General features: G+C 40.8%; 1 protein-coding gene across 1 annotated transcript in view; it reads left to right on the top strand.

Moving 5' to 3' along the window:
* Nucleotides 1-24,462, top strand: part of ttyh2 (tweety family member 2) — a 99,245-nt gene that overhangs the window by 42,770 nt on the left and 32,013 nt on the right. The window contains exons 3-5 of the mRNA XM_034707192.1: nt 112-223; nt 14,095-14,315; nt 20,943-21,038. Of these exons, the coding sequence (XP_034563083.1) occupies nt 112-223; nt 14,095-14,315; nt 20,943-21,038 (429 nt within the window). The remainder of the gene's footprint in view (nt 1-111; nt 224-14,094; nt 14,316-20,942; nt 21,039-24,462) is intronic.

Here is a 24,462-nt window from a genome sequence, read left to right as displayed (position 1 = left end):
TACATATTTGATTTACAAGCTATGCAAGGCCGCTGTTGTGCTCTGCTCCTCTCATTAATTTAACAAAAGCTTACCTGTCCTCCCATGTCTCCTCTCTCTCTTTCTCTGCAGCGTCGCAGTGGGTGTGGGCTTCTATGGCAACAGTGAGACAAATGATGGCGTGTACCAGTTGACCTACTCCCTCTACAATGCCAATCACACGCTGGGCGGCGTGGACAGTCTGGTAGGTAAAACACTGGAGTCATATGATGAATGTCTCCAACACATTAAAACCACTTAGTGTAGGGGAGAACAGGGTTGGTTGTCACACTTTTTACTGTTTTGATGATTGCTCATCATCAAAACATCTTTCAATAGTCATTCCTACATTAAATTGAAGCTTAAGGTGTTGGCTTGAAATGTGTATCCCTCTCATTTTCCAACTCATTGTAACAAAGAGGCAATTAACTATCAAAGACACTCTGACACATTGTGACAACCAACCCCATCACGGGGATGGTTGTCACACACTATGGGGTTGGTTGTCACAATGGTGTTTCAATGGGAAAAATCTTTTTAAAAAGGCAAGAAGGCAGAACTAAATTTGAAAGTTTTATTGCACTGACAAGTGATAGGCCTACATAACTTAATGCATTTTAACATAAAATGAGCAAGGAACATGAACAGGAAACACATCTTTAGTCCAGCCTATATAACAACATAAAGAACAAAACAAATAGGCCTCACAATAATGGCCTACTCAACTAGGCGTTACATGTGACAACCAACCCCAAAGAGAATGTGACAACCAACCCCAACTGGAATTTTTTGCTAGCATCAAGGCTAACAATCATCTAACAACTATTTAGCTAGCTAACAAAACTCTAAACTATAGCTTTCCCTCCACACTTTGTAAGGGTAACACTTGTTTTGTTATAAACCCATCGTTTAAAAGCCTAGAAGAGAAATACTGAGGAGATGAATATTTACAATTTGACATGAAAAACACAAAAAGTCCTCTCACCTCAAGTTCAGCTGTCTTAGTCCAGAGAAGACTATGTAGGTGAGCTCCGATCCTAATTCTGGAAATGTCCATACCCCAATTTGAGATACAGCGCCCTCTGGTGGCGAGATATAACGAGTGTGCCAACCAACCCGTGTGACAACCAACCCCGTTCTCCCCTATATGAAGATTCCAAAGCCAAAATATGCCCTCAACCGTCCCTGATATCATGTGATGCTGAGTCAGACTGTGCAGTAAACTGTGCATGGGCTGGTGAAGCTATGCTAATGCTAATGAAAGCACACATTTGACTTACTGAAAAAACACCAGGTCAAAAGCAGATACTTACAAGTTATGCAAAGTTGTTGACTCTTGTTTTCTTGCTCTCTCCTCTTGCTTTCCTCCTCTGCTCTACTTACCCAGGGCACAAAGTTCTGCATTTATTATTGATCGATCGAGCCGTCAATCAAAGCAATATACTGCTTTTATAGCAGCAAAAACCTAATTAAAAATACACTTTAGAAAATGAGCACTTGGACACAAATCATGTTGATATGAAGTAACTTTAATGACAGGAACCATGTTTAAAAAAATGTTTTTGGGTGTGTATTATGATTCTAAAGTTTGACTCATGTCCCATCTGTTCATATGAAGGAGGCGGGGTTTATGATTTGTGCTGCAGCCAATTGGTAAGGGGAGCTCAAAATGTTGACTTCACATTTTAAGAGCTGTCATGTTGTCTATGTCTCTCCACTCTATGATTAAAACACACTTCACACTGTCTCTTCTTCAGCTCAGTGGCAAGAGGCTTTTAATTTGTAAAAACAACCAAAATATATGCAGCTCAGTTCACATAGAGTTTATGGAGCCATCTAGCTAGAAACAAACAGTTCTGAGTGAAGACTTCAAAATGCTGTTTGTGATACACACCGACACAGAAGAGAGGAGGAAAGCCCAGAGGACTCAATTTAATATGCCTTTAAATGTTTTTCATGGTCCTTTTATGGCTTTTTACTGCTGCACACAAATTGACAGCTTCTAAACACAAAAACTCATTCCCCCCAGACACACAAACACACTCTCTCACCCTGCTCAACCTTTTCCCAGCCCGCTGTGGCCTCAGCCGAACAAAGAGTCGTCCTGTGCCTTTCTTGTTCTCACTTTAGCTCAGTATGTGTGCATGATCGTTTGCTATTTTTATCTGCCTCAACTTCCGCCTAAGAAGACACTCATCATAAAAACCCAAAATGTAGCTCGCTGATTTAGATTTTCTACCTTGAGTTAAGAGTCAGACTATGAGCAGATTAATACCTCTGGATGTTTTTCTATCCAGAAAAAGAAGTTGTTTGGAGTCATGTTAGTAATTTCAATAGTACAAGGTAATTACCCTGTCAGTTCATGGCAGTTTGCAGTGTTTTGTCATCAGCCAGGCTGCTGCACACTTGTCTTGACTAAACTTGGACTTGATTAAAAAAATGTCATTAAGTTGTGTTTTTGAAAATCTGAGCAAGGACCTGAAGGACACATCAAGACTTGTGGTTTCACTCGAGTTACTCTCTGAGATTCCTCAAGACTTCTCTTGACAGACTCGAGATGTGTTCAAGTTCATTCTAACCTTGACCTGAGCCCTGTGTGGATCGGCTTAGCTAGATATGCTTGTGAATTGACTTGGTACTTAACATGATGACTCCATAGATTGTCCTGATACTCAGTTTCAGACTTGTATTGATGAACTTGAGACTTTAACCAGTTGACCAAAGACCAAGACTTTGTAGACTGACCAGATCCTGGACTAGAGACTTGTGTAAATTGACTTGGACAGAATAACTCAAGACTAGCACGTTACATGAAACTTGACTTTAAACTTGTTGAGATTAATTTGAGTCTTGTAAAAATGAACTGAGTACATGACTTAGACGTGTGCAAAATGACTTGAAACCACTCTTACACTATTTACCACAGACATGTATTAATGGACATAAGACTAGACTTGAGATGTATGTAAATTGGCCTTGCCCATATGAAGTGTCCGGTGAGATGTAATTCAAATGCAAAACTTTTGTGGATAAACTTCAAACTTGTGTTCTTAATCATGAATCACTTGTAGCTTAACTTTTAACTTGTCAAGATTAACTTGAAACGTAAAATATAAACAAGGACTAATACAGATTGACTTGACACCTGGATTGAGACTTGTACTGATTGACACAAGACTCAACTTGAGATATTTGTAAATTGACCTTTAGATCACTTGAGACATGGGTAGATTGACCTGAGACCTGAGGCAGCATGCTGGATTCGAACCTGGGCCACCCGCTACACGGGCGCGCAACTTAACCCTTAGGCTAAGCTCACGCCCAGACTTTGTTTACAGGTTTGACTGTGGACTTGTCAAGATGAATTTGGGACCTCTATGGAGTGGCCTGTTTCTAAATTCTAGACTTGTTGAAATACATCTGACACTTGATTTTATATGCATACTTATTCAGAGGGCTGATTAGAGTCTTACCCTAATACAGGGGTTCCCAAACTTTTCAGCCCGTGACCCCCAAAATTGTTGCAGGCTCCAAAGAACTGGCAACCCTCACTGTCCCTTGTGGAGGTGAAATGTTCCTCACTGCTGTAGGAATACACTTGTAGGTGAATCCAAAAACAGACAAAATAGAACAAAAGGCCTAAGATGAGGTCCTAGTTTAGCTGGTCACTTGAAAATTAGCCTACTTATGTGCACGTTACTGTGTTTGGAGCTGCTGTAAATGAACTTGCTGCCACTGATACTATTGTTTGTTTGGTTTAGTCTCCTAGAGGGTCTTGTGGCAACAAAGATAAGGGGAAAACAGATAAAACATGTATACTTATGGATATAATATGCTGTTTATAATCACGTTGTTTTTTAAGACGTTTTGCGACCCCCACTTTGGGAACCACTGCCTTAAAACTGTGCAGGATATCATGTTACACTGTATTTTCTGGGGAGGTCCCTGTTCCCTGGTTGTATGACCAGGGTTCGTCCAGTGATGTCATCAGCTCAGGCAGAGACCCCGCGTTGCTTGCTGTGGTAGAGTAGGGATTAGGCCTCCATCTGTGTTAATGGAGATTAATGTGGTGGTATGTGAACCACTTACTGCTGTATGTGGACTCAGTAATAAACACTTTACTGACTACACTCAGTGTAAGACTGTGTGAGGAATGTCCACAGTAATCATGAGGGGGAAACCATGTCATGATTTAATGCAGAGTAGTCCTCAGCTGTATGCCTCTGACTGATGCACTTTATGAAAGATTTAAAGTGGAAGCATGTACAAACTCTGCAATTACTGATGTTGATAAGTAGGGCTGCTGTAGATTGTCCACTGGCATTATATCTTATGTGACACGCAGTCACCAGTTAACACAGACTGTTAACATCTGTACATGTTATTCTTTTTGATTAACTCGACATATTTAATATCAGATTATGTCCAGGATGTTTGTATTAACATGAAGGGACACATACGTCTCTGGATCGTGTGAATTATTCACCCATTGTTTCGTGTTCTTGTAGACCACTTAGCCATGCTCATTCTTCAACGTCCTGTTAGCAAAAGGAGAGAAATCATTAACATATAGCTCATTTGAAATCTTGTCAGAGTGTTCCTCCGGGATGTGTGAACTCGTGCAAACACATTATTGGACATGGTGGCCTTTATTTTAGCATCTCACGTGTGAGTGCACTCATTTCTGTGTGCATGAGCGAGTTCATTGCAGGCATCTATAGACTGTTGAGGAGTCTAGTTCTTGAGTGGGACAAAGAGCCCAGTGTGCCACACACAGTTCCCAGTCTCCCCCCATCTAATCAACCATGAGCCCAGGAGACAAAGCCGTTTGACAGGGAAGGACAAGCAGCAATGCTAGCCTCTCTGATTGGCAGAGCTGGGATTGAAATCTGTATTGAAACCTTTGACAATGAAGGCCTCACTGCCATTTGGCCCTCACAAATGCCTTTTAGCCCCGATCCAAGAGCGCTAAGAAGTGAGCTGGCCTCTGAAGACAGAGTGTGAAAGACGGGAAAGGAAAGCTGTAAGGCTCATTATCAGGAGATGTTTCTTTTTCTCGGCTACTATTGAGACCTTGATTTGTTACAGTCTGGAATATATGCTTATGATGTGTTTATGCACACACTCGGGTATACACTCTCACAGAAAAACAGTCTTTTAAAGTGAGGATCTGAATGGTACAAATGAACACAGAGTTTGTTTCAATTTAGAAACTTTCAACCGAGATGCAAAAACAGTGCAGCTAAAATCTGGAAACCAGCCAAGAAAGGTGCTTCATCTATGCTGTAATGGGACTGTTGAGGCATTTGAAGTCTTTAGACACTAATAATAACTCTATTGTTTGGAAAAGGGGGGTTGTGTGAGAGGTTTGGCAGCCAGCAGTCACCCAGTGGACTGGGTCGACGTCTGGGTCACTGCTGAGAGTTTGGCCAGAACTCAAACATGGTTTGGAAGTTGGCCACAGCCTAATTAGAAACGTGCAGATCTCCACAGCATTATCATAATAAGCTCTTCTTAATGATTGGAAATAATAAGGTATTCATACTACGGGGGAACAATTATTAATTGAAAAATGTGACTGGAATTTTGTTTCGTCTCCAGACGAGGGGTTGGGGGATAATGAATACTGGCAGCCTCCAGGGATGCTGAATGATCTCTTTGCAGTATTTTTGATATTCAACCTGCTTCTCTTTCTTAAAAGAGGAAATCTTCATAGACATGGGAGGACATTCTAACTCCACACTCAGTCCCAAGTGGAGTTCAGATCTTCCAGCTTTGAGGCAGCAGCTCTAACTTGGGATGTTCGTGTTAAGTTGACTTAAATGATTAAAAACCATCGCCTTTGCAAGTTGCCACCAGAATAACTCATTGGTTAAATGAATTATTAATATTTTATCATTGTGGGCTTGAAATGTTCAAATGTTGTGTCAAAGCTGTGGTGCAGCCACCCAAAACTAGTTGGGGTTAATGGCTGCTGCCATGATGCCATAATGAACCACTACCAGGAGTGTAAACAAGCACAGATGGAAAATAGAGTCTCCTAGTGCGGTGCAGTTTGGCAGTATTTTGATGTAGAAAATGAAGATGAAGTTGTATGTAGAATGTGTCTGGAGGAACTGGCATATGACCACTTAACTGAAACAATGTGTAACCAGCACAGGCATTTGGATGCAAGGAGAACGGAAGGCTGGTGGTGCTAGTTCTGCTAGTGGTAGCCACACTCAGCAAAATTTGACATTTTTTACTCACAGTCCCGTTCATAGTTGAGTAACAGAAATTGTGCTCATAAATTGTGACTTTTTTCTTACCATTGGACTAGCCAGCTAGCTGGAATTTAAATATCTGTTTAAATAACTAGGAAATTTGCAGCTCTTTACACCCCCTCTCAGTGCAGAACGCAGCAGCCAGAGTATTGACACGGTCAAACAAACGGTCTCACATCACCCCGGTACCTAAACCCTTCACTGGCTCCTCGTCACCTATAGAATCTAGTTCAAAATTCTCACACTTACTTACAGATCCCTATATGGTCAGACTCCAGAATATTTTTCAGAACTCATTCACCCCTACCAGCCACCTCGCCCACTCAGGTCCAACATGTTACACCTTCTATCTGTTCCACAAACACACCTCAACACTCGCGATGACAGAGCTTTCCAGGGTATAGCCCCTAGACTCTGGAACGCTCTGCTGACCTCCCTGTGCTCTGCAGAATCTGCAGATATTTTAGAGTCTTTATTAAAAAAAAAACTCATTCAGGAAGGCTTTTAGTTGATTTTCGCAGAACTTTTAATGCTTTTATGGATGATGTAGCCACTGTAATTTGTATGCTGCCTATCTGTTTTATCTTTCTTTTCTATATGTCTTGTCTTTGTAAAGCACTTTGTGACTTTTGTCTGTGAAAAGAGCTACATAAATAAAGTTTACTTACTTACTTACTTACTCTCCCAATCAATGACACTCGAACCTCCACACCTCCTGAAATTAGACAAAATGTTGTGCATTGTCAGTGCTGTGCAGATCGTGATGCAATGAATTCTGGCTGTTGCAAAAGGTTAACCAGAGTCCGAATGAGGTAATCTACAACCTAGGAATTCCACCAGTGCCACAGAAACCTTCCTACTCCTTTTGTATTTGTACTGTACCACAAAATCATGGCGAAGAAGGACAAGCCTGGATGTGACTGTTTTGATAAACCACCTGATGGTTTTCTATACTGGATGGAGGGCTGAGTGTAACAGCTATGCTTTTAAACCATGTTAATGCAATCAAATGAAGCTAAAGCTAGTCATTAGCTATGAGATTTATGGTGCCAATCTAGTGGTGAGAAAACAACTGCTTTTTCAGATTTGCTTTGATTCAGGAGAAACATGTTGAAAACATAGATATAGTTTAAAAACAAAGAACATGAAATACTTATGAAAACTGAGATAAAGCTAATTTACACTGCAATGTTTTTAATTTATTCCACTTCATATCGTTTCAGCAGTATTGAACAATTTTATCCCAATTTTTTTCTCCTATCCTGCACACCTAATCTGGGCTTTTTTTAGGTTTTTAATAAACTAAGAGATGCATTGACTACTCAAGAGATATTTCTGAGTTAAAGCCAGGGCAGCAGCAACTTTGGGAACCACCAGACTCTCAAACTACAGCATAGATATCTGTAATAGAGACATTTGTTACATTCTAGGAAAGGACACTCAATCTCTGTTCTATTTCAGGAAATAGAAAGTACTCATTGAACAGTTGCTTTGATAGGTGAAAATGCAATCCAGTTGAGACATGACTAATGGACACTTCTGCTGACTTCCTCACCCTCTTTTGTGGCTGTATGGGCAGCCTTGTTAAGTTGAAGGTAAAGTGCCATTCACACTGGGCCAGAGGTCAACTCTGTAGCCAAACCACTTTCCACTCCTATCCACATCAGTATGAACTCTCGCTCTCTTTGAAACTTAACTACAGACATTCACAGAGTGGTCTGAGTGGCTTCCATCTGGCTGTGAATCACTATACTTACAGCAAACCATTTTTTGACGATCCTACTTCCTTCCTTGGGTCAACAATCTTTGCAGTGTGAGTCAGAAAGGTCTTGATTTATGCCTTCCAAGGGTTTCATCAACAAACCAATAAACACCTGTCAGTCTCACTGCAGTAAAACCTCCGAGAGGTCTGTGGGTATCAAATAAGAAAGGGAGAAAAGGGAGGTAAAGAAGAATATATTTTTAAAGAGATGTTGTGCTGAGCTTAGTTACAGGTTCCTATCTTTTGAGGTGACTACGCGGCCAAGGCACTTCAGATCCATGTTCCATTTCACGCTCTAGCTCCCACATTCAATTTTAATTATGGAAAGGCTTCCCACTGTCAAACACAGACAAGAACTTCAACAGTGGAATAAAGGTTTAATCCCCCACCCAGAGCTTTGTTATACTTTAACAGATAGGCCCATTGGTGATCAGTTATCAAGCGATTACTCAATGAGCACAGAGTAGTGGAAGACTGATTCTTGGATGCCTGCTGAACCATTGAAATGAGTCCTAGTTACATTTAAGTGATAGTTCTGATGCAGCCATGGGTCAAGAGTTCAGTTGGATTTATTGGTAATTCAAAAACTGTTCAACTGATCCCAATTTAGGTTCTGCAATCTTATACCAATCTGCAATCTGTTGTAAGATTTATTTTTTAATTTAAACTCAAAGTAGACTCTCTCTGGGAGGTTTGCATATCTGGTGATACTTCACCAATCTCTACAAGGCGTTGGTAAAACCCACATGGCCCAAAGATCGATATTCAATTCTAGACAACTTTATAAAATGTACCATAAAATGAATTAACAGTCTTTCTGCATGCGTGCTACACAGGGAGTCCACAGCGTGTGCAACTGTGCAGCTCTTTCAAGAACAATCTGTCTTCGCCATCCTACAGTGGCATTGAGAGGTACAAAACGACCCACTGCCAACGACCAATTCGCCAAAACTTGTTCCAGGCACCTCCTCTGGTCACTCTTTGTCTTGAATTGAGTAGTCTCTTCAATAGGCCAAGCTCTCCACAACGTTTGTTTACCCAATAGTATTCCACCATTTTCTTTGAATGCATGATTAGGACTTAATGCAGAAGAAAAGCTGTGAAAAAGAGGCAAAAAGTGGCATTTCGTTATTTATCCTGCATGCTTTGAGCAGCAAAGGGCCAGCTTGCTTCTAGTGAAATACTATAAGAAAACCAAATCCCTCTCTCAGAATTTTATTCTGGTATTTTGTCACACTGGTGTATAGGACACAGCTCATTCTGTAGATGACAGAAAAGATACCTGTACCCCAAATGTTATGGTATATTCTAAGCGGCAAACTCCGGCCGTGAGAAATGAACCTGATGCAGAAGTGCTAAAAACTGCAGTTCCTCGAGTGTCCACTTGATGCTTGTTCCAGAAGTACCAGAAACCTCATACACACCCATTCAAAGGAGCCCATTCTTGAACCAAAAATGAACGATTTTGGCCTAAATAGCACATTTCTCTAACCTCGGGCACGACTGAAAGTAAAACGAAAGTTAGGTTGAGTCAGCTTTTCCAACATGGCGTCCACTGAAGATAAGCTTCAAAACACCTAAGGCTAAGGTCACTTATTATACAGTCCATGGTATATATTCTTAGAGCCTTAGAGGCAGCATTATAATGTGTTGGAGAGAATCTCATAAAATCTCCTTCCTGGTATATTAACTATAAGAGGAAGAGAAATGATCTGAAGTTAACTATTGTGCAGTTTTGATAGTAATACATTCTTTTCTCATGTTTCATGCAAAGTAATCCAGCCTTTTTAATGCCATGGCATTGATTTTAAGCCTCTTTGACAGGCAGAACTCATAAATCCAGAGTTTGTATGTGTAATTATAGATAAGATTTTTTTCATTTTATAATAGAGGCGATGAGGCAAAGAAAAGGATGCAAGACTAAATGACTGTACCAACCCCCACACTGCCCAGGGTCTGAAGACACGCTCGTGTAAACCAAAGCCTTTACATAATGCCCATTGATATATATTTTCTTCCCTTTCCCCCAGCCAGTATCTACATTTGATATTTGACAACTCTGTTATGTTTTCAGCCGTAGGCCTCTTGTCATTTGTCACAGTAGTCATTTATCATGATTTCTCATGGTTTTTTGTTTGTTGTTACCCTCTGGCGAATAGAAAAAGAATATCTCACTGTAAAATAGCTTCATGCCAAACACACTTCTGCTGCTTGTTTAGAAAAATGTGCGGTAGAGAACTCTTTACCATGCCCTCAAAACATCAGACTTGAGATAGAGAGGGAGAAGACGGGGACTGGGAATCGTATCCACTTGATCTGTGTGGATCACTTACACGATGAGGAGCAGAGCAAGGAGAGGGGAGATTAGCAGGACTGGTTGTCTCCCCAGGCGTTCGAGATAAGATTGTCACACGGGAGGCAAATATCAGATACAAACCTTCATTTCTCATCTGAGATTTCATCTGTTCAGTCTGAGAGTGCCTGAGTGATCAGATAGCAGACTACAGAGCACCCTGGGCCTGTGAATACAATCTCAGTGGTTACTATGGTTCTTTTGTTCTCTTTTGAAATATACAAGCCATTCTGTGTAAGGTCTTCATGTGGTTTCAACTTCTGCAGAGCATTTGATGTGAGAAAGACAACAATGCAGAGCTGCAACTAACCACTAGTAATCGATTACGGAAAGGATTATTCCACTGATCGGATGTTGACTTGCACAATCGCTCGGTTCTTATTTATCCATTCTCTTTGTATTGAACATAACTCCTTAAACTCTAAACTTGCCGTCAAAAATCTGAATACATGTAAGACAGGGTTTAGTTTTGATGTGTGGCATGGTTTGAGTGTTGTGGTAGGAAAAGAGGAAGAAAAAGAGATGAGAAGAAGAGAAAAAGTTATAAAGTAAAGATTTTAAAACTCTCACAGTACGGTGCTAACTGTGGACCATTAAGTTAAATGTCACCGTGCCCTCTTCACAATTTATGCAAATTTATGTTTAACTTCCAGCTCTTATATTCTCTTAATGGATGGGTTATAAAACAAAACAGCCCCTGCACAGTGTATGAATAAAGACATGAGCTACAAAGTTTAAATCTGTCTCTTGAACCAGGCTCTTTAGTTGAGTATTTAACATCAGACTTAATGGGGTCTCCTTGGCTTTTGGGGCCAGCCTCAAGTGGTAACTCAAGGAACTGCACCCTTTTGCATTCTCTCATGCTCACTTATCAACACCAGAGATTTGATTCTAAAGCTAGCATTTAGCTCAAAGAGCCTTTTCCCCTCAGTGCAGCATCACAGAGGTGGTAGACTGTTTGTTGTGGGCCCCACATTGAATCCAAACCCAACTAATTACTTCCCCCCAACGTCTCTCTGCCTCAGCTTCAGAAAAACCCAGTCCCTGACAAACACAGCAACAATATGAGTTGTCTCTCCTGTGAATGCCAAGTACCCAGAGCTGACTGAAAGCATTAATTAGCCTTTTTTGATTATCAAATAGCAGGATGTCTCTGTGAATGCCAATCCCCTGTAAACAACTTCTTCCTTCAAGCAAAGTGGAGAGTAATTAAAGTCAAAGAAACGGTAAGTGCCAGGACAGGAAAGGTTCCCTCAAACATATAGTCTGGGTCTTCTGTGTTTTTTTGCCATCAAGGTAAAATCTGACGTGTCAAAACAAAAAGCTTTGTCTGTATTAGTTTTGTTTGTTGTCTACCTTAGAGAATCCCAATCTCCCCTCCAGGGAAAGGATTAGCCGGGATGTGATTACATGGCTTAAACCGGTAAACAAACTATCCGATTCATTAGCGAGGTATGAATTCGGATAAAAAGTCTGACAAATAAAATAGCAGTCGTGGAATGGAAAAGCTCCAGCAAAAAGCAAACCTACTATTTCACCTCTGGGCTCTTGAGTTTTGGATGTTTTCCAAGCTGAACTGAAAACGGACCTCTTCCCCAACACCCACACTCAGTATTCAAGCTCTCCCACACTGTCCCCTGATTCAACTCTGCTGGTGATTGGCAGCACACACCGGCCTCATGTTTACATCACCTCTGGATGCTTGTGGTAGCGCAGAAAAGTTGATTAAAGCACCCACTCATGAGCAGAAGCCTGTGCTGTGTTCCACTTTGAGGTAATTCTGTCAATTATTTAATATACTGTATTAACAGAAAAGGTGTTGAACATAATGAGGTTTTCTCTTTAGACCAGTGCTGGCTGCTTTACCATATTTGTTAATACACAATCAGAGACAATGTTCTATGCAACACATCAGATTATTCGTCATTAAGTCTTTCAAATGGTTGATTTAAAAGGCTCATGGATTGACTTTTCATTTAACAAGCTCTCGGAGGTTTTGTTTGGGCACAGCATGTTTTCCATCTGAGCTTAACTTTATAGCATGCTTAAATTTGCATAAAACAAAGCACAGCTGTGGCAGATGGTAGCGCCATTTGTTTTGCAGGTATTTGGTCAAGTTGGTTGTCTTCCTTTCTGAAACCTTTTTGGATATCCAGACCGGCCCTAGTACTCCTACAGTCCTAGTGCCCTTAAAAGCATTATTAAAGAAACCTTAGTGGCTAAGAAGCATTTCACTCTCTGCTAGCACCACATTGTTGCAGTTTGAACTTCTTGTATGATGAAAATGTATCTGAAATATCTTGATTGTTGTTGGCTAATTGGTCATGGTGTAGGATTTGTGCATGGATGGGTATACATGCCAGTAGTCCATATCGCAGCCCAGGCAATATTGGATGCCAATACTGATATTGGTAGCAGTATCAGGACAATTTTAGCCCACTCACCCATGCCATGACACTACGGCATGATGACAGCGGGACAAGGGATCAAACCCCCAACCCTCCAATTGAGAGATGACCAACGGTACCACTGAGCCTCAGCCGTCCCAACACCTACATAAAGTCAGGGATAGCCACAGTCAGTAGGTTGCAGCCTCCTGGGAGTCTGTAGTGGAGTTACCAAACCTTAAGTCCAAGTCAAGTCTGGAGTCCCCAGTGTTAGAGTAAGTTACAGTTTAGTCAGAGCCTCACCTGAGTTTTGGTTGAGTCCCTGTTACCTGAGTCAAAGTCCAAGTCCAAGTTCAGTCCACATTACCTGAGGTTTATTAATAATAATATAAACTATTGACTGTATGAACCTGGACTGACTGTGTGGGACCTTTTGGAAGTACATTTACAAACATTAAATTCTGACTGATCCTTTTGGCGTGTCTGGAGGTTTAAATAACCAATGGAGTTACAACACTGCATTGTGCACAATTACTCAACAGGCCTCTCTAATTGGGGGACTCAAGTAATAGTTTTTGCCTTGGTGTGATCACTGTGGATAACTTATAGACTCATGCACACGCAGCCCAACCACTGTTGTCAGAATCGTAACTAACCAAAGATCCCCATTGGTTGAGTCACTTCAAAGGTTAACGTAAGCTAGCAGTTTGCTTACAGTAACCTTGTACAGTAACTTTAGCATCTCACGTATTTTGCTGGGTGCATCCTGGACAGATGTCTGTTAAAGTCTGAGCTTGACCCTGTTTTTCCTTGGATGGTTCTTTTACATATTTGCACATGTTTTGATTACTCTGCTGCAAAGTCCTTGAAAGCAAAGCACATGTCCATGGTACCTCTTCAGGCATCCTGGCAGGAACTGTTGCTGAACAAGACAGCAAGTGAACGAACACGCCAGAATAAATCATACCCAATAAATGGTCTTATATAAAAATGTAAAACTGTGAATCAATTCAAGCTGTCCTCTCCATCTTGCGAGTCTGAATGCAGTCAGTGCTTGAGTCAGGGTCCAAGTGGAGGCATCAGTGCTCGAGTCCAAGTCTGAGTCCTCAACCAAAGTACTACAACACTGCACCCAGTGACTCATTACTACCTACAAACGAGCAGAAGCTGTCATAATTTAGTTTCCTGCTATAGTTTTTGGGATAAATCTGAGCTTTCACTCTGACTTGTTGTTGATATTCCAGTCCAGTCTGCAGCACCGTTGTACATTCATCTCACCACCTCCCCCTCCTCCACTCTTGTGCCCTCCAGGTGACTGGCACCATGGGCAGCATGAAGAGCGGCCTGCATATGCACCTTGCAAGGTTGGACGAGATCTTCGCCACGCGAGGGGACTACGTGCAGACCCTGCAGTTCATGCAGCAGATGGCGGACAACGTGATCAAACAGCTGCTGGGGCTGCCCGACTGGGAGGACGCTAAAGTGGACCTGGCAGCCATCGCTGATCAAACGGCACACATAGAGTACTACAGGTGAGGGAGTCAACATGTGCTGCTCTCGTACAGTGCTGGTTGTTTTTTTTTAGTTGAATTGGGAGGAAAAAAGGGCCAAAAATGGAAGCAGTAGAGCGCTGAGAGGACACAATTCAGGATTTTCTCTAAAAATTCAAAAGGTTGTTTGCTGTTTCCATGGATATATCCAAGGGTTTAGAGCACCCACTGTTTCGTGGGAGGCAAAAACGTACACAAGCATTTCTAAATGCAAATGAGAGGAGAACATTATTATAAGCACAGTTATTTATAATGTGGGAACAAGATGTATCTCCATACAAAGCCTTATGGCTTATGTAGTTTATTCTGAGGAAAGAGTCGTAGCCTGAGGAAGAATGCATGCTAATTTTATATAAATAGTACAAAATAAAGTTAAATAAAGATCTGTAAACTTCCTGGTTGAATCATGTCTCGTCTGCGGCTGCACCCACGGAGTAATCACCAGGTGAACATGCAGTTAAGTAGATAATTCATGTGTAGGTAGCTATGTTTTGCACATAATGACCTGAATACATCACATGATATTTAAAAGGATGGGATGAAGTAACATGATTGCATGTGCTCATCATCCACTTATGTTAACATGAAACCCACTGCAGACTTTGGGAAATAGAACAATCCTATTAAATCATTAGCAATCGTTGCATCAGCTCTGAAAACAACAGCCTGAATAACTTCAGTATGTTGAGGACTATTATCTGTCTCATTACCATTAAACTCTTAACACCGTGGAGCAGAGAGAGGCCCGTACACGCTCTCCCGTCCTCGTGTTAGGCTGATGAGTATGTCTGAGTCTGCAGTAACTGACGGGCTGCTGCGTTTGTATTGATCGGTAATGTGACTCCTCGTCTCTGCAGATAATCAATACGTCATAGCTCAGCACTGATGAAGGAGGAAGACTGAGAGCAGACAGCCAGACACTGAGAGCCGTTAATGGACATGTTATCACTTGTCACCTCCAATACATAGTTAGTGTGTGTGGTTGAAGTGTGCACGAGTGTGTGCTTGTGCATATTTTAGATTTAACTCATCAAAGTTGAAGTGTGGTGCCAGAATTGGCCCACTGTGTAAAATAAACTCATCCTGGAATATCCTGTTCCCTCTTCCCAGTGAGCACTAACCGGGGTTTCAATTCAGTTAAGATCTGGTTGAAATCAGGTCAGAACATCCAAAGCCTCATTTCAATCCATTTCCAGCAGACTAAAATTCACTTACGGCATCCATACGTCAACAAAAATGGTCTTATTACTTTATTAAATTGTTTATTTTAGAAATGAAAGGAGGCTGGAATTGTTTTCTGATGCTATAATGCAAGGTAATTTATCAGGGGTTGTTTAAATCCTGCATTGACGTTGTTTCAAGGCATTTTATTTTTTGTACAAAGTCATAAATTCGACAATTAATGGGCTGTGAGATTTCAAGAAAAAGGCACATAGGAAAAACAAAGGCATGCACTGATACTTAGACTCTGCAGCTCTAACTGCAAAAGTACAAAGACGCTCAGATGCTACTGTAGTCGACTGATACCTGATGGTGGTACCAGAAGGAGTTTAATGGCAGATGGTGGTGAGTGGTGGTCCTTAAATCTGGACTGAATCCAACTACGTTCGATAATTGTTTCACTGGTGACTGTGATGCATTGTTATAAATGACTGTAGCCCCAATGTGTACGAGATCTGACTTAAAATCATAGCTGATATGTGTGAATGTGTGATGAATCTTTAAGAAGCAGATTACCTGGTGAAATCTGGTCCAAGCACTTACTCGTCTTAAAGTAGACGTCTAAAATACTTTCACTTTTGGACCAGTTTTCAACGTCTTTTAACTGTGTCCATCGACATCTTATAAAGTTTGGGAAAACTGAGTTCAAGCTTCCTCACAGTGTTACACATGGTAGCTTACTGAATCACCAGTACAACAGAGCACCAAAAAGCTGGCCTGTATTTATTCTAGGAACTGAACAAGAACCCCGTCTTCAAGGCCAAGAGTTGTACTATTTCTGTTCTCTGGAGCCTGCCTGAGTTATGTAAGCAGTTACTATCAACCAGTATGAGCCTACAACATATAAATCAATAATGGGATTAAGCAGGGACTGCTTTCCAGTTTCAAGGTATGCTGTTGTTTGAAAAAAGTCAGGGTTTCAAAGCCAGTAATATTTTACATCATTCCGCTTGTCCATGGGTATGAGCTGCCTCCCCAAAAAAGTTGAAATAAAGCTAAAACTTTCAGGTTATTGATAAGGGTAAAAGCATCACTCATTTGTTTTAGGTAAGTGAATGTGAATGTAGCGATGTTAGCCCGCCAGCCGAGGTTAGCTTGCATGCCACGAAAGTCTGATTAGCTTTGCTTTTTGTAGAGCTGCTCCCAAGAAGGAGAGAGAGTAACAGGCAGTGTGTGAGTACACAGAGAGAAACTGCTGCATCCAATGTCTTTTTCAGGGCAGTCACAGTGTTTATTAAGAGTATCATTTGCCACTCCAGCTGACAAGGTGCATGTGTTGCTGCTCCAGCCAAGCAATCATAAACTAGATGAGGCGGGACAAAGCGAGCCGGATGCGACCCTGGTGGTGAGGCTTTCAGCTGTGTGTCTGCTCCCTGGTGGCTGGCTGCAGTATAGGTAAAAAAATCTGTCTCCCCCATTCATTTGAACTTTAAAAAATAAATACACGTGGTACAAATGTTTCTCACATCCGCATGCTGTGGTGATATGTAGTTAGTATTTGACTGTTTTGTGTTCAAGGCCTCTTTTTCCTGAAAAGTTTCTTTTTCGTTAGTTATTAGAGTTTAAAAAACGGGGTTTTACTTCCGGGTTTCCTTTGATTCACAGCCGCCGTGGAGTGAAACTTCAGAGGACACACAGCATCTTGTGACGCTCGCTGTAGGGCGGAGCTTATTACAGTGGCTTCACAGGCTCTGGCTGCACAATGGCGGCGCCCAGGAGGGGGATTTTTTGGCTTCAGAACCGTACAACGGGAAGAGGCGGAGCAACGCTGTCCATTTTTATTTACAGTCTATGGGCGGGACAGGTCGCCCAGGTAACCAGGAAAATAGATGCTTATCGGATGACCAACACAGAGACAGAGAAGCCAAGTTTTAGGACAGTTCTTTGTGCATCAACATAGAATCAATATATTATTTGAGCTTATTAATGGTAGTTGCAGCACTTGTGAATGTGTTTGGATATATGTTCCAATCTTTGCCTGTATGAAAAGTCATTAAAGAACATACAAAGCAGGATAACAGTGCTCAGATTAGTTAAGAAATGGTGTCCTGATAGTTTTTCCAGCACGGCTCTCACCATCATCACTGGTTGCAGGACTTTCTGGCACTACCAGCAGTTCAAGATAAAGAAAGCAGCCTCTAGAGGACCTCTGCAAAGTCATAATGGAACAAAATTGGTCCATATGACATATCCGAAGGTTTTATTTTCATTCCAGCTCAATAATTCTGTCTATGTTGATGTCTTTATTGCTGTTATGAGTCCCCTATCAGTCGTACTGAGCTTCATACTCTCTGTTTTTTTAATGTTAACATTATCAGTACATTCTTCAGCTCTTTGCTGAAACCACATTAACTTTGCAAAACGTAAGTTCTTAGAGAGATCTGCAACATACTCTGGTTTCAGTGCCTTTATTAATGCATTTGATATTTACTCTGACAGTTTGTCCGTTCGTCCCGTGATACAGGGGTACATTTGCATTTTCTGACATTTCACTTTAACCTCAGAATAAACTAAGTGGGAGGTTTTTAGAAAAAATTATAAAAAAAAAAAACACTTGTATCGCACAACGCCAGAGGAAAAGATGATGATATAAAAACAATATTCTTTTCTCATTTTGTCCCTCACATAATACGAAGTGTTGAAATAGTGAAAAAGAAAATATAGAAGCCATTTAATTACTGCTTGTCGTAGATAACGATGACCTCTGACCTCTCTTTCTACTGGGTTAAATATAGTGTCCCTACAATTACCATTACCAACCTTTCAGACTCAAGCAAGCCCATTAGGAGCTGCAGTCTGCTATCACAGATACAAGTTTCTTGAGGAAATGTACTTCTCCATTATATATAAACCCCTCCCCACCCCATCTCTATTCTGCACTCAGTTTGACTCTAATTGGATTAAGATAACACAGACAAACACGGTGGCAGTGTCACCCCAGAGCCTCCATGTGCATGTTGATGTCGCTGCTTCTTGTACTATACCCCGCCAAGAGGGGAAAAGATGAAACGAGGAAGGCACAGCAAGGAGGAGGTGGTGTTGGTGAGGGAGAGGAGGGCCAGACGGGGAAAAGAGGGCCGAAGGCAAAGAGACCGAGGGGAGGGAGATTAAAGAGGGAGAAAAAAGCGGAGGTGGGGAAAAGACAGAGATGTGGGAAAGAAGATAAAGAGTAGTGAAAACACAGTTGGATGGACAAGTAAAAACATAAATCAAAAGAATGAAAAAAGGAAACTTAAAGAAGACAAAGAGCGACTTTTATGAGGTAAAAATCAATATTTCAGAGTGAAAAGGTGGCAAAGCTGGCTCCATCCCAACCACAGAAAACATTCAGCCATATGGATTTGAGTCCATTCATTATAAACCATCTGGACACGCTGCCTTTGTCCAGTCACAGACTGACCACCACTCACATAACAGATGGACACACTGAACGAGACAATACTGGACAGGAGTGTACCCTCAAGCAACAACACAGATGACTGCTACTTTGTTCTGAGGTGAAAATAAGTGGGACACTCTCCCCTCCAGGTTTCTAGCTCGCTCCAACTTGTTTTCTACAACTGGTATTTTTCAAGTCACAGGGCTTAAGGACTTAAATTATGTTCAATTCCAGCTTGGTTCATTTTCCATTAGTTGTAAGACTGCACTCAGTTTTGTAAGTGACCATGTGCTGAAAAATAATCCTCCTTGTGTTGCTACACCTGTCAAGGTTTTGTTTTTTCATGACTCATGAGCTTTAAAGGTTACAATGGTGAAAATTTCCACCCAAAACTCTCAGCAAGTTTTCAAACAATGAGTCATTGATTTAGACAAAGGTATGGAAAAAATTAGGACTCTAAACCTTTGGGACAATTACCATTAATTGTACTTGCTAAATCCACAAATGTTGCTTACTAGTACATTACGCTAAGATAAAGTAGCTTAATAAGCTGATGGAGCATTTTACATGGAAGGAACCAGCAGAGGCTATGGTAGGAGAGCTCTGCTAACACTGGCTAGTTACACATGAATAAAAAACTGTGATGTCAGAGAATATACTTTAAAATCCTGCTGATGGTTTATAAAGCTCTGAATGGTTTAGGCCCAAAATACATTGCTGATCTGCTGCTACTGTATGAACCATCTGGACCCCTGAGGTCATCAGGTACTGGTCTGCTTTCAGTCCCGAGAGTCAGAATGAAACATGGGGAAGCAGTGTTTAGTCATTATGCACCACATATCTGGAACACACTCCCTGAAAGCTGTAGGTCCGCTCCAACTCTCACCTCTTTTAAATCAAAGATTAAGACCATTTTATTTGCCACTGCCTTCCTATCTTAGCTTATTTTAACTCCCTTTAAATGCAAATTTTAATGTAACTTTAAATATATTTCTAATTTTCATTTTCTTTTCTGTTTTAATATATTTGTCATTTTAATTGTGTTCTTTTATGCTTGTCTGAATGTTACCAATGCCAATGTGAAGCACATTGAGTTGCCCTCGTGTGTGAAATACGCTATAAAATAAAGCTGCCTTGCCTTGCATTGATTAATTACTAATGTGCTGTGTGAAATTGGTCATATCAAATTATTTACTGTTTTTTGGTGTTTTTCTACCTCTGCAATAGTCGGAATTTAAACGTCTTAGGAATTTGACGCATCTCTGGTCAGGGAACAAAATTCTTTCAGAATAATTTTGGATTTTAATGTGATGGAGGTAACATATTATGCTCTTTTTCATCAAAATATATTGGTCTAAGAGGTCCCCAAAACATGTCTTTAAAGTTTATTGCTCAAAAAACACTTTGAAATCAGATTTTGGCATGCCTGTAAACCCCTCTTTTTCAGCCCTGCTCAGAACAGTCTGTTTTCTGTGTCTGTGCCTTTAAATGAGAATGAGCTCTCTGACCACGCCCCCTCCGTAAGTGGATGTGGCCTCGGCTCTCCAGCATGTTGATCTAATGTTTCGATGTTGGCTAGCATGCCTCCCTCCTAAGCTCCTTGTTAGCACACGTGTGCAGGGAATGAAAAACGGAGGCGGAGTTGAGGGCTGAACAAGCTCCGAGCTATGACTTCCATTACAGATCGGAACCCGTTGTGACGTACACATTTACAGAAAGGTGGAAAAATCAAAACAGGGGCAGAATACATTTTTTCATTTTCGGGGGGTTTGTAGACATGCCAGGGACACATATTTCAGGTAGAGAAGTCAATTTTGCATAATATGTCACGTTTAAGCAATTAAGACACTTCCCATGATCCCACACTACTTCAATACATCGCATTACCCTGACTTGCTTCATTGTTTTGATTTAGAGACCCCCTGTCTGAAGACATCCCACACTCCTATTCAGGCTAAAATGCACTCACCAACAGCCGCTAAATAATTTGTGTCTGTCTGTTTCTGCAGGTGGCTCATGTACCTGCTGCTCCTCATCGTGGACCTGATCATCTGCCTGCTGGCCTGTCTGGGTCTGGCCAAACAGTCTCGCTGGCTGCTCACCACGTGAGTCCAATATACCCTCCAACACTAAAAGATTTCCATAAACAAGAGCAGTGTTTTTGTTTACAAAGAAAAGAGGCAATCTGTTCCGTTTTTGGTTGGATTTTTTTTTTTTTTATCCTGAGCAACAGAAGGGAAGGCAGAGAGTGAAAAGCCAGGGGCAGAATATGTGTGGAAAGATTAGCAGACTAAGTAAATCACATCTAAGTGGGAGACATCATCAAAACAAAATGCATTCATTACGTTTTAGTCACATTCTAGCCGCAACAGCTGCTACAGATTCCAGTTTTTACAGATGTTCCAACAAGAAACTGGCTTTACAAAAATCAAACAGTGTATTATAAATCCCTTATACATACAGATGTTCTTACAGTCTCTCACAGATGCATTTACTAACCTTTATGTAGACATGGAAGAACAATTTTATCTCAAAGGAGGAAATTTGCAGTTTAAGCACCACTGGGGCAGACTAATCCAAATCTATCCTTGCTGTGCTTTACATAAACAGCATCTCACTGTAATATGACAGAAAGAAGTACGAGTTGGTATAGACAGAGAGTGCTCATGGCAGAATTTGCTTCTCTTCCCAAGGGAAATTGCCTGTGAACAAGTCCTTGTACAAACACTGCCCTGCTAGCCCTGCTGTATCTCACCATTTGCTCACAGCGTTGCCAGTGGTGGGCCTGCATTCACTCAGAGTGTTGCCGTCTCAGTGGCTTTACTCTGCAAATTGGATCGGAGAGCTGTGGAGAGATGGGAGCAGAGACATTTGATGGTATCTTCAATATAACTTCCTGAAGATTGTTATTCCAGTTTAACACTTGACCTGCTTTAAACAGCCTCGGACATGAATTACGTTCAATAACGGGGCGCAAAGTACTGCCTCTGTGGAGCCTCGTGTAGCAGCAGGTCATTAATTATTCAGCTTTGTGTTTTAAGGCCTTTTTTTAGGATCAATGTTTTATTGATTCCACCTCTTATAAGTGAGCAGGAGGCAAGATAACTAAGAAGATAAAAGCACATGCAAGGTAAATTAAAATTCACAAAATATAGAGTGTTGGGAATGTTCCAGATTTTCATCAAAATCAGATCCACTGGGCTGGTGTTTGTTCACATACAAGGAATTTGACTCCAGTTTTACATTTCACAGTAAGAGTCAAACACTTAAAGGAAAAGAACTTGCTCACTGGAGATAAATAAAATAAAATAAAACATAAAAATACTATGTAGAGGTCTAAAAATATACATTTATATGACTAACAGTAAGACAACAGTGCTATGAAGACTTCTATTAAAGTTTCCTCTAGATGGAAAACAGCAACATGAATGATATATGACTTCTGTGGTCTTTTCAAAAAGATGTAAGCAGTGAAATATTAAAGAAAACATAATGTTGGTATGACAGAATTACAGCATTAAAACACTTTGAAACATCACAGTATGTGTTAAAACGCCACATAATGTGACATAAACAGAGCACATAACTGAAGTGCCTTATAGATACTAAATATAGACATTTATTTTTAGACTTATAGGTCCACTTCATAGATTCTATAAAAGATGGGGGACATTACAGTTCTCCAAAAGTGAAACCAAAACGTCAAGCTCCCCCTACTGAATGTCTGCAGTGCAGTCACAAGGCCCGCCTCCTCCATATTAACAAATGGGACATATGTCAAACTTTGACCCTCTTGTTATGTTCGTTTCTTAGGGACAGAAATAATGTTCCTGGGTCAACTTGACCCAGGGTGTATTTAGTTATCCAAAAGTATCAGAACCCCAAAAAATCCCAATAAACATTTTTTTTATCTCATTATTAACTCCATTACTAACCATTTAAATCAAGATTTAGTGCAGTGGTGTTCTTTAACTCTCACAGATCATGGTTCAATGAGGATAACTCACTCGTTTCATGACAACTCATGTTAAAACTTTTTAAAATGTACATTGTAAAGACCTAAATATAAATAGAATAGTTTTACATGACTTAGATTTTTTTAAATATTCTTTTACATTTTTAATTATAGTTTTTTTTATGAAGTGATGTTGATAAATTAAAGAGACACCTCTTCTGTCACATGCTGCCCAGGTTTGTATGCTGTGTTTAGCTGGTTTGGAAGGCATAAATTGCCTACAAAGGAAGGAACCTCTGAATGCCTCTAGCCTTTCATCCACTGTGACATTAGGGCCTGGGTTATAGAGTAGTGGAAGTTGCTCTACCCACTTGTCCCTCACTGTCCCAATGGCTGCCCGCTTGTTTCTATTTAATCCCAGCTCCTGCAGTCAAATGGTAAAGTGTCCTTGGGCAAGGCATTTTCATTTTATATGTTATTTACGCTAATTAAGTGAAGCAGAAGAAGTTTCATAGCGAAAAAATACTTTTAACATTTTTTTTCAGATTTTTGAACTTTAAAATGGGTCAATTTGATCTGCAACATAACAGGAGGATTAAAATTAAAAGACATGTAAAAAAAAATTTTTTCAAACATGGTTTCTTTTATTTTTGTTAGTTCTGATCATGCTGATTAATGTAGAAATACTTATTTGTCTGATAATTATAATTTCAAATGAGTGATTTGATGCTAAAAATTGTGTATAATGCCTGAAGAGCTGCCAATCAGAAAGAAGAACATCGAGTATGAAGAGTAAAATGAAAACATTAGGGTGTAAGGACTTATACTGCAGCCAGTCAGTAGGGCAAGCTCTAAAAATTATGATTTCACAGTCTGTGAACGGTCGCCCTATATGATATACAGTCTATGCTGCAAATGCTCAGTTTTGTACAAAAGGAAAAGGTGGAGATATGTCATCTACTTATATAAAGTCAATGGTCCACTTCAGCAAAACTAATAATAGTAATTATACATTCACAGGCTGTGCTTTTGCTTTCATTCACTCTCCTTACAGTACATTTAGCTGAAGTTTATCCACCTCCACTCAAATGTGATGGTTTGTCATTTCTTCACTTTTTCACTTCATGCTTTAAAAGAGCTTTCACAGTGCATGAAATCCACCCGGGCCTCCATTCATGCAGCATTCACGTCTCTCCTAATCAGTCAGCTTGGGGTGTGAGCTGCTCTAAACTTGTCCTGCTAACCACAAACCCGCCTCCCCTCACTTCACCCTCCCGCGACACCGCTCACACAAGATGAGTCAGTGTCAAGAGTGTCTGCACTCCCATGAGTAGCTCTCTTCCAGCAGAGTGGAAGCGGTTGAAGGCTTTCGGGAGCAGATTACACTCTGGAGGCCTGCCGACTCTTTCTGGTGTTTATAACCAGCTTGCTCTGTGTTAGCATGAAACGCTGCAACAGCTCAGACAAGAAGATACGCCCACATGTGTGAGAAGGAGAGACATCCATAGGCTTCACTGTCAGCTGTTTTTATTTGGATTTGTCTTTGGTTTGTTTCTGCAGGGGAATGTTTCTGC

Source organism: Notolabrus celidotus, chromosome 18, assembly GCF_009762535.1.
Source record: "Notolabrus celidotus isolate fNotCel1 chromosome 18, fNotCel1.pri, whole genome shotgun sequence".
NCBI lineage: Eukaryota > Metazoa > Chordata > Actinopteri > Labriformes > Labridae > Notolabrus > Notolabrus celidotus.
The sequence above is the reverse complement of the archived record's forward strand: the minus strand, read 5'-3'. Positions and strand labels throughout refer to the sequence as shown.